The sequence below is a fragment of the Pseudopodoces humilis genome, chromosome 5 (genome assembly GCF_049639895.1).
Source record: "Pseudopodoces humilis isolate 2021_Gansu_Grassland_sample_001 chromosome 5, ASM4963989v1, whole genome shotgun sequence".
NCBI lineage: Eukaryota > Metazoa > Chordata > Aves > Passeriformes > Paridae > Pseudopodoces > Pseudopodoces humilis.
In genome coordinates, this window is record NC_142204.1 from 19,107,254 (window position 1) to 19,123,698 (window position 16,445).

Consider the following 16,445-nt stretch of genomic DNA (forward strand, 5'->3'; position numbering starts at 1 on the left):
TTTCTCATTTGAGGATATGATTTTGGAAAATGTAAGTTTAGGATTGAGGAAAACAGATCAGTCTGGCACGAATCGTCAGGAGACTTGGCTACAGTTCCCATATGCATCTCTGAAACAGAACTCTTCTTCAACAGTGCTCTCCCCTTACCTCTTGACAACTTGTGGTGGATTTTTTTTTCACTTCCCTTTGAACTTTTCTTTCTTTTGTGGTTAGATTAAATTGTGGGGTTTGGAGAAGTGGTAAATAGACTTTTAAAATTTTTTTTAAACTGTCTTTTCCAAGATTTGGATGTGTCTTGACCTGTATATAGAGAGACTTGACATGGTGATTTTTCTTTTGGCCAAGTGCATGCACAGTGCTTAAATTTCTTTAAATGCATAAGTTTTTCTGTTTAATGGAGTCTGGAAATCTAATGTGAATTGTATCATCTTTAGTCTGTAAAAGCTGAAGTTGAGATTTGTGTGGAAATAGTTGTTTTTTTTCCTTTTAAAAAAAACCCAAGAAACAACAACCCCCCCCCCCACCCCCCCACCCCAAAAATTTCATGTTAATGTCAGGTTTTTCAAGTTATTTACAGGAGTCTTGTTCAGCCAGAATAAACCAAAACAGTAAGGTCCCTGGCCCAGTTCCTTCCATGTATTTTAAGTGGAAACAATATAAACAAACTATTTTTCCTGTCTCGGTTCCTATTCTTACCTAGTTCTGCCTAATTATTTTACATTTTACATGAATGTAGACATGCAGAGTTTAATTTGATAATGTTTCTCCCAATTGGAATTCTAAGATTTATCTTCATTATTTAATGTATACAAAATACATCTTTATTTGCATTTCTAAGATACCCTTTTTAGGGCAAGCTTGCAGGAGCGTGAAGGAAAGCAGTGAACATGGAGGAAGTTGAAAACTGAGTCATCATGTCACTCTTGGCTACGTGATCTGGAGTAATGAAGCCATTGCTTTGGGGTTTTGACAGAACTGTCATTTACAGCATCATAAATGAATATAAAAATTATACTGTAGGTGCCAATAGCAGCCCAGGATGCTACATTTCTGCTTTGATGTGGACTGTAAACCTAATTTAGGAATAAAAAGAAATTTTTGGGAAGAGATGTATTATTATACAGGAGGGCTGAGTGGTCCTTGTGATGTTTTTTCTCTTTGCCCAAGCTCAAGCAATGGTGAAACAAAATGTTTTGTTTAGCTACTGGAAAAAGTTAAGCTTTTGACTCAAGGAGCTTTTTCTTTCGTTCACAAAATCTTAATTAATGTAGTCAGTCACGTTTGCTGAAGAAAGAGATGAGAGTGTGCCTTTATAGCTAATAGAGATGTTCATGTGGTCTAATTACTATCTATTTAAATAAAATTGAAAGAAGATTGGGATTTTGAAGCAACTTCACAAAGCAGAAAAGACTCAAATCTAATAGGGTATTAAACAGGACTGCATGTTTGAGTGAAAAATTTTGTTTATACTTGACAGTTTATGAGCAAAATCATAAATGTAGGTTTTAAGAAAGTACTTTTCTTTGCACTTCTAATGAGAAGTTAGTTTTGTATTGCAGCTCAGAGTATTACTAAATGCTTAATTCATTACCTTTCCTTGTAATCTTTTTTTATTTTAGCAAACTATTGTGTTGGACAATACGTCTACACTGCTGCTTGATTTAAAAGATCAAAGCAGTTCTCTCTGAACAGTGAAGGCTGGCTATGTTCAGCATTAATAGGTATACTAAAGTGTTGCCAAGATTAATGTGGAGATGACCCTGTGCCTATTTTCAGAATCGCAGGGGGGCGAATTCTGTCAACAGTGAAGATGCATTTGATAAAAGGCCGAAGCAATGGGGATCCTTTCTGTCAGGCAGTAGAGGAAGTTGTACAAGATTTGGATTTGAAGATTAAAAATATTATCGATTCACAACAGGAAGCCTTGACTGCTAGCACTACTGGAGTCAGTCCAGCACGGGTAATGGGACTTCTTTTGTTCTTTTTATTATTTAGCTTTATAAGAAAGTAAATATATTTTGCCTGTTTTGTTTCTTTTTAATTTTTCAAGGACTATCTATAGAGTATAATCTTTTTCCTAGCTGTATAAGAGTAGTCATTTCCTCTTTGCTGTGATTTTAAACTTGTTGAAAGACTTAAACTTAAGGATTACACTGTGATTATCAAACAGCTGATTTACAGTAACTAAATTTCTTACTTCAAAATTGCAAATGAAATGCTCTTAAAAGCTTTATTTGGTTGTGCAGTTATAAATGTAGATAATCAGAAGTGTCAGATTTGCTGTTAATTTCAAAGCAGTAAATGTATAACAAATTTACAAAAAAAAAACCCTCATGAAAGTAGAATTAAGATTTGAGAACATCTATCAGTAATTTTTTATTAAAATACCCAGGTTTTAATTAGTACAGCATCAAGTATTTCAAAGGGTAGGGCATTCAAAGTAAGGTGAAATATGTAAAAAATAAGGATGGTAAAATGTGTAGTGGGAAGGGAATTAAAGCCCCAAACAAATCATGTGTAAGTTTTTCTGTTTTAGTGTTTCATGACATTAATGAAACTATTAATGACTTTGTTTTCATGGAAGGAATTGGGGTATTGAAAATTCTAAGTGAGGCGTTGAGGGCATAATACAGCATTTCTATTTGTTGTTCATGTACTGTGAATCTACTCAGGCTTAGATTATAATCTTTTTGTGATTAAAAAATCAACTTTATTTTACATTGTTGATGTATAAGATATGTAATGTAATTTGTTTTTCTAGCAAATTTAAAAAAAAATATAGATACCCTTCAATGTGTTTAGAATTGTTAGGATGCTTTGTTTTGTGAAATTATTGGATTTATGCCATGGTAGCAAAAGATTTTTTAACAAATTTTAATCAAACCTTCAGTGTCCTTTTTTTTTTTTAAGGCAGCTAAAACCCTATTGGCTAGTTAAGCTGGTTTAAACATGTTTTTCCACTGAGTATGTTGGATATATATTTCAGCCTCATTTTCCTGTTTCCTATGAATGCTTGTTCAGTGTATTTCCCTGTTTCCCTTTCATATCCTTCTATTTGTCTTAGAAAATGATAACTGTCATCAGTTCTGTCTTTATTTAGCTACTTGTGTTACCAATAAAATTTAAAAAAATTATGTAGTTCATTATAAGCCAAGTAAACATTTTATTAAAATTTCATTCCTCAGAGAAATTCACCATTGCTTTTCCAAAATGGTATTTGTTTCTTACTGTTCTCCAGAAGTTCATAGTCTAAGGACTCTGTAGAAATGTTTACCAGTATCCTTGTTGAGACAGAAGATAGCAAAGATAGTTGTATCCTGATGATGTGAGGAGGACCTGCAGTGGAGAAGTTCATGAAGGGCTGTATCCCATGGGAGAGGTATCCCACACAGAGAAGAGGAAGAGTATAAGGAAGAAGCAGAAGGTCAAAGTGTTAGGAGCTCATTCCCTGTCCCCCTGTGCCATTTTGAGGGAAGGAGGTAGAAAAATTGAGAGTGATGTTGAGTCTGGGAAGAAGGAAGGGGTCCCATTATGATTAAATGTCAGTAAATTAGGTAAATTTCGTAGAGTCAAATCTATTTTGCCTGTGATTTGTAAGTGAACCACCTGTCCTCATCTTACTCCCATGAGCTTTTTTCAAGATTTTTTCACTTGCTGTTCTGTTTAGGAGAAGGAAGAATAGAGCAGCTTGGCGAGCACCTGGCAGCAAACTGGGATCAGCCAGCACAGTCCTTTGTGGGGCCTGAGGGATTAGAGATAAGGACAGTAGTTGAGAGAGGTAATGGGAAAAATGTGGATTGAACATTGGTAGAGAATAGTCTAAGTGTGGGGAAATATACTTTTTTTTATTGTAATTGTGGAGGGCTGAGGGGTAGAATGTGTGTCAGTTGTTTGTCCCTGTCAGTGCTGTGTTTGTTATTTTGGTGTGGGGAATTCTTTTTGTTGGTGTAATTGAAGTCTGTGAAGATTGTGATGAATTGTCTTTTTTAACAATTATCCTTAAGCATAACGATTCACAGAGAGAAGGGGTGGAAAAGGGAGCTTAGACAAATATTAAGATAGTGATACCTAGTGGCATATTTTAGTGAAAGTGGCGTGCGGGAACGTTTTACTAAACATATGGAGGGATAGGTTGCCTTTTGTAAAGAAAAAAGAAAGCAAAATTGAAAAAGTCCAGTAAGTTTTCCAAATTAATTCAAGCTCTATTAGAAATTAGAACATCTGTATTGTTCAATTAAGATCTCAGTATAGCAAAGATTTAATGTTTTTTCTGATTCTTGCATAGAGCTTGGGAGTTTTGGTTTGGTTTCACTTAATAAGGAAATCCCCTGATGCTATAACTTTTCAGAAAAAATGATCTACATTCAATTTATGTACTGGTTTGATAGGATGTTAGGGTTTTTCTTACGCAAGAGATTGAATTATTTCTTTGAGTGCAAATTTAAAACATGATCCTAAGTATAGAGTTGAAAATTATGCTTCCACTAGTTCCTGGTAAAGCTGCCTCCTCATAAAATGTACCTGAAAAGCATAACTTTGTTAGAAAAATATTTGCTTTTCTCCAGGCAGTGTCAGCTTTCTTCCATCATAGCTCAGTTTTTCTGCAAATACCTGGTGTATAAGAATCTGGAGCTCCAGGAAAAGTTATTGCTTTATGCAGCAGGAAGCACTATTTTGTGTTGAAGCCTGCACAACTGACTAATAGGAATTATGATTTATTTCTTCCTAAGAAAATTACTACTGTAAATGGAATCTGGCTGGTTCTTCTGGATGGAACTAACCAGAATAGTCTGGATTAGCTGGTGGTCACTACCCTTGAAAAACTGAGCAACTCTTTTATTTAATAATTTGATTAATGATTAAGCTTATTTACAAACAAGATTTTTTTTTTTGTCTTACAGAGATCTTTTTGTCGGCTTACCTAGAGTTCTTATTTTGCCTTGGACTTTTGTCCATGGTTAATATACAGAGTGAGTCTCTGGTGTTGCAGTACTTGAGATTTCCGAAAGTTATTTCTAAAGATTTTTCCTCTGTGTTTCATTAGGCAAGATGATTCCAAATACGTACTTTTGTCATTAAGACAAATTCACAGTGACACACATGATGTTTAATGAAAATCTATGTTTAATAAAAATCTGTTATGATGATGTAATGACTGAAGAGGTTCAGAATAAAATTTGGAACTGAAATAGGGCAATTCTGTAAAGTCAAGTAACAACTATTTCTGTAATTGCTATTTCTAGCTATTGATTATAACTTATAGTAGCTGACATGTGTTGCTATGGTTTCTTGAAAGCTACATACACTGATGTAATTAAATAGAGAGAAAAATAGAATATTATCTTTTCAAGACTGTTTAACAGCATTTAACTGGTTAGATAAATGCAGTTCATTGCTTGTCTTGCCCTTCAGAATTAAGTCAGAGTATTCAGTGTTTCTGTGTATTAGTAAATAAGAGAGCAAATAATTTTTATAAAACTACCACTGTGTATTAAGCCCTAAACTTCTCTGTGGAATTCCTTGTACCTATAAAGAAAAATATAGCTAACTTTCAATTTTTTAAGTCCCACAGTGGCTATGGATTTCTCCATCTGTACTGCTGATGGTTGCATTGAGCACTTCCAGATGCAGATTGTTTTTTTTTCTTTAAGGAATTCTTTTTTGTGGAAAATCGTGAGGAATTCACCCAAACAACAGGAAATTGTGCCAAGTACCTCTGTTGTCAAATCTTGATGGAAATCTCACTTTTAACCAACTGCTTTAGCAGATTGTTAGAGTGGTTGGACTTCACCAGAATGTGTTTGTGTACTAGAAAATAGAGCGTTCATTTCTGCTGCACAATTTCAGCATAAATTTGTATATTTTTCTGTGTGACTTGCTGGTCAGTGTATACACGTAGCTATCAGAGATCTAAATTCCACTAACTGCTTGGGATGATAGAAACTTTCCCATGGAGAAATTCCCCATAAAGGCTCACTGCAAAAGGAAAGGAGGGGGTTCTCACACCTTGTGCTAATGTGGATTGATTTTGGAGGTGAGCTATTGGTCTGGCTAGTTGAACTTTGCTGTTTTATGTTCCTTTTTTATTTACTTTCAGCCAAAATTGCATTCCATAAATCATGGCACTGCCTATTGTGGCAGAGATACTGTAAAGGTCTTGCTAGCTCTTCTGGATGAAGAAGCTGTCAATCCTCCTACACAGAACAAAGCGGATCTGTTGTGTGACAATGAAAGTTTAAATCTGTGTGGCATCACCTCTGTTTTGACTCTCTTTAGGTGAGTATTAGGAGATTGCTTTTGTTGTGTTTGTTTGGGCTTTTTTTAAGGATCTGGGAGTCCAGCAAAGCATTGACGTTATTTAAAGCAAACAATCAATGTGCAGTGTGCTGAGATTAAGTGTAAAGGGAAAGCAATTTTATAACGGTTTTGAGTTTTCAAAAAGTTTTCTAAGTCTTCATTTGCATTTTCTGTATTTTCAAGGTACTTTTTTAACATGGATTTTTTTGAGATAGTACATTTCTGAGCCGCACAAACTCTATGAAGGACGTCAAACCCATTTCTGTGGGTACCAACGAGGATGCTCACCTATCAATGCACTGAAGAAGCAGTGATGCTTTACTTGGTCCCTGATCTTGAGGAATCATTAGTTGTTGAAAAAACAGAATGCTGAAAATTTTGACATTATTGGTTACAAAGAGGATTCATGAACCAGAACAATAGTGTAGACAGTAACATGATGAAGCTGTTTTGAAGCTACATATCTTGGCAATTAGAACTGGAGAACCATTGCAAGGCTGGCAGAAATTTTGCGCCACAGACAACTAGAAATAAATAAAATAAATAACAAGCTAAATAAACCAAATTTTATTTATGAAAATAATGAATAAAATGAGCTAAATAATTAATTAATTACTGTTCAAAAACCTATTCTCATATGCTCATTGATTTTTCATGACCGTAAAGACAGAAGTAATTACTTAAAAATGCATAGATTAGTTCTTATTTCAAGACCAAAAAATTTCCCTTTATATGAATCATTAATTTTTTCATTATTATAGGCATCAAATTTTTCATTGATGTACGTAACTAATTACATGACATGTAAAAGAGTGGCAACATTTTGTGTGAATATTTCTGTTGAGAAGTTTGCAAATCTGTGGAAAATTATATTGAATATCAACCAGATGTTATTCAGCAGGGTGTAAGTAGAATGGTGGCTTAGAAGATCATCACCAGCATTACAAATAATAATAACAATACTGTGTCTGCAGAACTACAATATTGGAAACAGACTGCAAAACGAGTACCAGAAATTGGAACTGTAGGTTTGGTTTTTTTATGCTATCTTCAGTTGTCACAGTACACAGTCCTTAGGAAGGTAGGAAATAAGGTAAAGCTTGGAGAGTAAAGGTATTTGCCTCTCTGTTTCTGAGGAACTTGGTATGGAAAAAAATTTTATTAATGAATTGCTTTTACATGTTCTGAATACTTACCTCTTTTTAATATAGATCTCCAGCACGATCCAATGGCTCTTCTCCAAAAGCTCTTAGACAACGTATTCTGAAATCCATGGATGAAAAAGTAGTTAAGGTACTCAGTAGGAACTGCTATGCAACTATAGAGGCATTGTAATTATAGTGATAAAATAAGTGTTACATTTCAGCCAGGTGTTTGAGATTTTCATTCCATAGCTAAAGTTTGGCTTGGAGTGATTGGTCCAAGTAGAGCAGTACCGTAATATGAATAGAAATATATAAAACTCCAGAGGAGAGAGGCTTTAAACTTAAGAGTACTTCCTAATGAAAATTTTTTAGAGAAGGTGTACTGAATTAATCTATCTGTGTATTTCAGGACCATAGAAATAAACCAAGCTATCTGAAAACAGAGATAAAAGTGAATACAGGCACCTGATTTTAGTTCTAATAAAACAGACATTGAAAAAGTAATAATGATGGTTTCATTGTTTTTTTTAATTTTGATGCTTTTTATTTGTACCAAACTTAGGACATTTCTATAACATTGCTTGTGAAAAATAAGATGAATGTGCTAATGTTTGCTTTTTGTAGATGACACGGAATTTTACAAGAGTATGTTGGTATTGTTGGGGGCTCTATTCAAAAGAACGTTTCTGAAAACTTCTGTCTTTCAGTGCACTGCATTTTACATAGTATTTTTCCTTAAAATTGACAAACTTAAATGTTGGGACTATGGATGGAGGCAGAGCTTGTCTTCTTCAGTATTTCAACAGAAAGCTAAATGAAAGTAGAGCATAATATTTTTTACAGACTTAGTCCTGAGAATATGTAAAAACACAGATCTAATTCGTATGTAAAGAAGAGGTGTTCTAAGTCATCAGAACTGGTTTTAGAACAGCACAATGGAAAATCTTTCACTGGACATTAGATAAATTTGAACACATAGTGCATGTCTAAGAAGTAGAAAGATATAAAAATGAAAAGCACTGTCAGTATTTCTGGCATGCATTTTAAATATGCTCCGACTTAATTTTGAGTCCTTTTTTCTGGATTGGGTCAACAATGAGCATTTTGGATACACGCACTAATTAGTGTGAAATTTAATTTAAAACTCATAGGCAAATTATGAAAAATTGATAAAGAATCTTCATTTTATGCAAACAATGTATTTAAATTGCAGCTTTACTCAGCAAATAGGAAAAGCATGTCATGTTGTTTGCATAAAGTCTTGAAATAGATCATTCTCTCATCTTAATGAAAGTTTTGTAATTGGATGCATGAACAGCTGGGTTCAGTATCAAAGTGCAAAAATTATCTAAAAGTAATTACCTGTCACTTTTGAGACATTTTCTGGTTTGACCTGTTTTTGATAGAAACAAGCAAAAATGAGTCAACTAAAATGGTTGTTACTGAACAGCTAATGACTTTTATAAGTGAGATTCAGTTCTCTGCCATTCATATTTGATTTTCACCCTCTCACATAAAATCCTATTTCTTTCTTAAAATGTGGATCTCTCATTTTATTTTTCTGGGTTTTTTTCTCTCTACCTCTCTAACAATTTCTACAGTTTTCTGTATATTTCTACTCCTCCATATTCTTTTTATTTTTTTTATGAAAACATTTAAGTTTCTATCTTTCTCTTATTTTCTCTTTCTATACCTTATTTGTGGCTGCATGCATCTACAAACAGAACTCCAGCTATCAACAATTCACAGATCCAGTGTAAACTAAGTGTCCCTTTTGTCAAAACTGATATCTTCTGTTAATTCTACACCATCCTGTGGATACCTAACTCTTGATCTTGAGGTGGTAGGTCTGCCTTTCCTGGTATATTTGTATAATGCTGAAGAAGGCGTTGTATGTGTTGTATTTTCACTCCATGACACTTCTGGAATGTTTTTCTCTATCTCTGTCTACTCAAGTGTAAATTATTAGGTGTTCATTTTACTTTTTGATGTCCTGCTGTGTGTTTGTCTTGGACTTGATAGTTGCAACTTTGGCCTACATTCCTTCACTGAGATTGCTGTTCAAAAAGCTATTAGCAAAGTGGTTAGACACTAGATGCCATCCTACTGTTTGCACCTCAGTCTGTTCCTTTAAGCTGTGGTACATAGAAACTACTTGTTTTAGCCTGTCTGAATCCAGTGATTATTTGTTTTGCTGCTTTGCTCTGTCCTTGCTTATATTCAGCCTGCAATATCAGTCTTTGTTGTTAATTTGTTAATTTTCAGATAAACCCTTTTACACTGTCTCTTCTGGCTGAAGGGATTTCCCATAGAGATCTGCAGAACTCATTATACTCCTTTCAAACTTTTCAGTACCTTTAAATCAACCTCTCCCCAAGTCTTAGTAGTGCTTTTTGTTGAGATAAATTCCCATTACAGTGACTAATTTCAGTTCCTTTCTCTGTGAATCCATATATTTCTTGTCTAGGATTATAATGTGTCTTGGTAGAAATAAATTTTGTTCCATCCTTACTGTACAGCATGTAGCACAAAGAATTCCTTGTCCATGGCTATAGATCTCAAGTGCTGTGGTAATATTTACCACCTTCTTACACTGTGTGTCAGTCTCCATTATTATTCTATGCAACCATCTTGAAATGTGTACAGGTTGCTTGTAAAATTCAGGTACAAATTTTGCTATGCATAGTGCACTCATGTTAGCAATTGATTCAGAAGAGATATCAGATATTTGTTATTTGAATAAGTGAATAGCAATATGATGTTTCTTCTCAGTATCTGTGATCCTTCAGAGAAGTTTCTTTTGCCATATGTGTGATGGCAGCTTTAGTTCCAAAAGATTTCTCCAAGGGCCTTTTTACCATGCTGCCTCTGATAGGTGTTAGGTGGTTAGTCTAAAGTATAATTTAAGGATGTCTCATTGGGACTTGTTCCATAAAAGTTACCTTTTTCATGATATTTGAGAAGGGAATTAAAACACAGTAGTGGTGATTAGTTTGGTTGTATGCCAAGTCCCTATTATCTAAATGAAGAAATTTAGGAAAAATTAAAAAGAGAAACACCTCAGTTAAAAATAAAATTTAAAAACAAGAGAAAAAATTGTTGTGCCCACTCTTTCCTTAAGAGGAACTGATTTCTCAGATTCAAATTATCAGATGGATAATATTTAGACCTAGGGCATGTCATCAGTAAGTGTTTTAGTATCTAAAAATAAGGACAGTGGATAAAATAAACAGGTAGCTATAAACTGGGATTGGTGCTCAGAAATAAAATAAATCTTGTGGATGTTTCCATTGTGCCAAAACAAATTCCTGGCAACAGTGAATGACAAAGAAATATTTTTTGTCTTTCAATCCTCATTAAATACTGGAAGAAGCACAGAAAGATCACCTAACTATATTGGCATTTGTTCGGAAGCAAAGCTGTTGCTCTTATTGCTTGATGAGAAAGAAGCATGTTGCATTGTTTCATTTCCTCTAGCAGAAGTAGGTAAGAGTAAGAATATGAAACTTGGTTTTCCTTTGGGAGGCAATTTAGTTTCAAGTTTATCTATTGTTTAAGTGAAATATCTTCTGGTGAATGGTGTTTTGTAGAAGGAGTCTTTAATTCAGAAAGATCTGTGGAACATGTGTTGTCAGCTGTCCTTACCACTCCTTTCTGCTTTATAGAAATACATAAGCTTAATTTGTCAGGGGAGTTATTTTATCTGAAAAGGGTTCATCCAGCCTTATCTCTACTTTTTTGAACCATATTTCTATTCAAGTGAAATGAGTAGATACCTGGTTGTTGACTAGTTATTTTGTTGATTTCAATCGGTTATTAAAGCCCGGTTTAGTGGTGTGAGAGGGGAATGAACAGGCTGTGACAACTGTTTAGGCTGAGGAGCAACTTAGGACAGCAAAAAATATTATAAGATTTTAATCTTTGAGCTGCACTGCAAAATATTAATGAGACTTTCAAGTTGTCAGCGAAATACTTTTCCTGAACTAATGGAACTGAGTGAAACTGAGAACTTTAGAAGTTAAGAAAGGAAGAACTAAAGTTATTAGGCTGTAAGCATGCAGTATATGTGAGTGTAACAGATTTTTTTTTTATAAAGATCTTGTTGGCCTTTTGATATATCGTTTTAGAAATCCTGCTGCATTGTTAGCAGACTTACCCTGAAACAGCTGCAAGGACTTTCAGTAGTTTGGCGTGTTTTTTTCTTAATGTAACCGGAGACAACCTTTCCTATATGAGGCACTATTTCCCTCCAGTTGGGAACATAGCTGCAGTTCTAGTTTTTAGAAGAATTTGTGGCTTAAGAACTCTAACAAATCTTGGCATACTTGAAGTTCATTGTAATTTTACTGTGTATAGAAATCCTTCCAAGAAAAAAGCTCCACAAAGCAGAAATCCTGGTCTGCCTTTCTCATGTGACTTTTTCATGTCTCTATAAAATGACTTAATATCTAGCTTCATGCACTGCTGTTATTTTTCATTGCTTAGTTCTCTAGATGCTGTTACTTGAGAGAATTGTTTTGCCTATTTGTGATTCCAGTACAAATAAACTGTGACTTGGAAAACTATCAGCAGGAAGTTATCAAGGGTTTTCTTGTATGCCCCCTGTAATTGTGAACAGAAGAGTCACAGTCATAGAGAAAACAATCTTCTTCAGGTAGTAGTCTCATCTATTGTTGAAAGAAATATTTATTTCCTAAGTGGAATATAATTATGGAGAACACCAAAGTTGACTGGTAGTTTAGTAGAGAAGTGAAGGGAATGAAAAGGTCCAGCACAAAATCTTAGGAAAGACTTGGTGTCAGTTAAACCACATTTGTGTAGAAAATGCCATTTTTATTTCTACAAGACCCCTAAACTACTTTGTTTAAACTACTTTGTACTTTCATAGCTGTGAGCTTTGTTTGAAAGCCAATGATGAGGTGATTTGAGGTTTATGTTCTCAAAACAGTAGCAGGTTATTTTGGAATAGCAAAAGGCTGGTACAATATCATGCTAAAAAAAAAATAGTTTCAGTACAATAAAAACTTGCTACTACCTGAGTTATCCAGGTTATTTTTTTAATAACATGCCTTGGTTTGGCAAAGATATAATTTATTGTTTTGTTACTCTTCCCTTTGTACTCCTTTCCCTTTTTCAACGTCCTCTTTCAACTTACCTTGAATATTTTTTTCCTCAAAGGACAAGGGTAAGGATAGAGAAAATCAATTTTCTTTTTATCTCTTTTTCTCTTCCAAATAGTACTCTAGTTGTTTGGCTATAAAATAAAAACATGTGTTTGTTGTTACTGATGTAGGTTTTCAAATTCTATTATGCCATTCCAGTGTATAAAAACCAAATCTCAACATTCTTAGTGACTAAATATTGGCAGTACTGTCTGTATGCAGATGCTGGAAGGAGATCTGGAACAGATTATAATCTAACTTTTAAAAATAAATAGAGCATGCACCATTAATATTTCACATAAAAATGAATGTTTTATATGGGCATCTTGAACAACTGAAATGTTTCTCTACATACAGATGTCAAGGTGGGAGAATGTACTGCTTTAACTGCTTATTAGTATTTCTAATCAACCTGCTTGTGCTGAAACAGTTGTAAATCCTATCCTACTTTCTCCCAGCTTGAGTGGTATCAGTGAACCTCTTTTTTCCTGAAATGCTACTGAATTTCTTTCTTTGTATGGGGATAAGAGCAACATCTGACTTGCTTGGGAAGAGGAAAAGGAGTAATAAGACTGAGTTTATTCTAGGCCATTTGTGTGCAGCTACCTAGTTAACAAACTGATCTCCCAACATTTTTTCTCTTACAGAGCTGTGGGTCATGGAAGTAGCTCTCTTAAAGCAGTGAATTTGAGGAAATTTAATGTAAAAGAACTCAAAGGGTGTTTTTTTCTAAGAGCTTTTTTCAAACAGTTGACAGGCTTTATTGTGTGCTTCAAGTAAATTTTAGGTTGATCTTTCTACTTAAAAACATTCCAGTGAAGATCTACTTTCTAATTCAGCTCTAGACTTGTGCTCCTTTGTGCAGTCTGTTAAAATTCAGGCTGTTAAAATTTGCTTATTGCTACTTCACCCAATGTAATACAGTCTTTTATACTAGTGAACATATTTTCCTAGACTAGTTGAAAATTTGTCTGCTTCAACAAGTTGTCTTGGACTATATATGCACCCTCTAGATTAGTTCTAGCATCCACAGTCTGATTTGGTAGAGCTTTGTGTACTGTTTGCAAATGCCTGAGTGGTATGTGATGCAATAGACATATTTCAAGCTTCAGTGAAGCTGAAACACAGATGGGTTTATGTTGTGAGTTTTTCAGTATTTGAGCTTGACTTCTGTCCTTTGACTCCACATATTCTGTTGCTACAAAATGAATTAGTGAAGGGTCAGATGGGAGTGGTTAAAAGAAATACTGTTTATAAAAAAATAGCTGCATTTATTATTGGTTATAGAATAACTATCAGGCTTTCTTGCTCAAATTTTATGTTCTTCATGCTGTATTTATTATAGATTCATCAGCTTTGCAAAATTGTAGCTTATTTGCCTCTTGTAATATGAATGTGATAGAAAGCCATTCAAGTTATTGTTGCATAATTTTTGATGTGTGTCCTTTACTGAGCAATAATTGAAAATTGAGAAATTTTTAAAGGATTAAGATGAAGTTTTTCAGAAGCATATCAAATATTGGAAAATATTTTTCATTAAAATTACAGTGACCTGAAGCTTAAAGGAAATGCAAGCCCCTTATCTTAATATTGTAATTGTACAATATTATGTTCACAAAATTTAAACTAGGCAATGGCTCTATCCTTCAAAACCCTTTCTGAAAAGAGTATAATGACTTACACAGTCTGTAGCTTCTTCACAGGGGGAAGAGGAGGTGCAGACTCTCATCTCTTCTGTCAAGTGACCAGCAATAGGACGCAAGGGAATGATATTAAGCTTTATGAAGGGGTTAGATTGGATATTAGGAAAAAGTTGTTCACCTGAATGTTAATTGGGCTCTGGAACAGTCTTCCCAGGGCAATGGTTGCACTACCAAGCTACCAGTTGCACTACCAGTATTCAAGAAGTGTTTGGACAATGCTCTCTGACATGTGGTGTGATTCTTGAGGTGTCCTGTGCAGGGCAGGCCCAGGAGTTGATGGTTAATATTGTCTAATTCTACTTAGAGTCAGTGAGCTGAGGCATAATCTTGAAGCCTACAAACCTTGTAAATGTCTATGTATGTAGTTCTTATTTTGTGGTAAATATTTTAAAGTAGAAAGTAAATTAACACTTCTGAGTTTTAAGATTTTGAGATTAACACTGTTAAGAGATTTGAGTTGTTGAGAGTCAGGCTTGCTAGTTTGCCCTGTTAAATCTCCTTTTCTTTCCCAGTCTGTTATCTGGCCCAAATAAATTGTTGTTTGGGAGTGATAGACAGCAGGGAAAACTTGGTCTCTTTGACTCTTGAAGGGAATACTGACTGTTAAAGTAAAACTATGTATGTCCAGGCGTATTAAACCAGGAAGATAACCTACTTCTGTAAATGAATGAGGTATTTCTCCAAATACTCAGTGTATTCACTTGGCCAACAGCACTACCATGAAGAGATATCTAGGTTACATCTCAGCTATAAGCTCAAGTCTGTTACCCCATATGTATGAAAGCAGGATCTGTTTGAAGTGGCATCAATTGTGACTGAATTTTGTGGACTAAATTCTCTGTGAAATGAGGTTTCTGGGAACATTATTCTCTTTCCTTCTGTCTTAATATGAGAATTTGAGTAAGAAGAAAATTATATCTCTAAGGGTCAGATCTGAACTGTGAGGGTTTAATCTTGCTTGTGCTAAGAAGAAAAGTAGACTTCCATAGTGCAAACCTTCTAATCAGAGAAGAGGCTGTAAACCTCTTATTCAACAAATCACTCCTTCTATTTATCTAGTAATATCTATTTTGTAATAGCTTTTATTACTTGCTCTTTTCTCTGATGATTTTACTGTAGCACCTGTTAAGCTCAAATTTATTTAAATTCACCTGTGCTTTTGAGATAGAATTATTAGCTAAAAATCCAGATGTATTGTAGTTATCTGCTCCCTGTTATCTCTTATAATATAATTTGTATAATCCAGTGCACTTTCAAATGGAAGTGAGGGCAGAATATGGCTTGCAGAACTTAGAGAATTTATGGCCAGTTGTACAGAAAGTACAAAGCTTGACCTGAAATTCTCAGCTGATGTGAAGCTGTAACTTAATAAGCTGAGGAAATTTTACCTGTGACTTGAATTAAACAGGCTTGTTTTGGAAGATGTGAAGTTAGACATTGGCATTCAATGGTAGAATGGCTTCATTTTGTGAATAAATGGGAAATCTGAAATAGTACTTGATATTCCCCTTTCAGATATAATTATAGATGATGAGCTGCAGAAGTATGAAAATTGACTGTAGTAGCTACACCACTTACTCAAAACAGTGGAGTCTATCAGAAGATGGGGCTAACTTCAGAAAGAAAACTTTAATTTGAAGCTGTAAGAGTTAATGTGTACCTTTCTGAAAGAACTGAAAAAAAGATTTTTGAATGATTTTAGTACTTTTAATAGAATAATAAATAATTATTCTTGAAAGACCTTATGCTTTGTAAATTAATATCTAATTTTCTTTTTTAATGTGAGCATATCCATTTTTCTGGTATTTTATGTGAAAAGAATGGGAAAGCTCATTATTATACTAGTCTTGCAGGTGTTGTCTTTTAACTTTTGTGAATAATGAAAGCTAATAGCAGATTGGTATTTGCAGATGAAGCAACCTTCAATTAAATCCCAGTTTGCCTGTACATATAAAAATGATTTGAGTGAAACGAGTGGTCAGCATTCCCATGCAATTCCAACCTGCAAACATCCTGTACCAAAGCAACATTTAGAAGCTGAAAAGTGCACAGGTAAGCTGTGGTAGGATTGAATAAATAAATGTGATGATAAATACTATCCAAAAAGTCTTTAGTAGAACTCAAATGTTTTCAAGAA

General features: G+C 34.3%; 1 protein-coding gene across 1 annotated transcript in view; it reads left to right on the forward strand.

Moving 5' to 3' along the window:
- Positions 1 to 16,445, forward strand: part of PARPBP (PARP1 binding protein) — a 39,795-nt gene that overhangs the window by 21,467 nt on the left and 1,883 nt on the right. The window contains exons 7-10 of the mRNA XM_088055415.1: positions 1,778 to 1,961; positions 6,099 to 6,277; positions 7,510 to 7,591; positions 16,219 to 16,360. Coding sequence (XP_087911541.1) covers positions 1,778 to 1,961; positions 6,099 to 6,277; positions 7,510 to 7,591; positions 16,219 to 16,360 — 587 coding nt within the window. The remainder of the gene's footprint in view (positions 1 to 1,777; positions 1,962 to 6,098; positions 6,278 to 7,509; positions 7,592 to 16,218; positions 16,361 to 16,445) is intronic.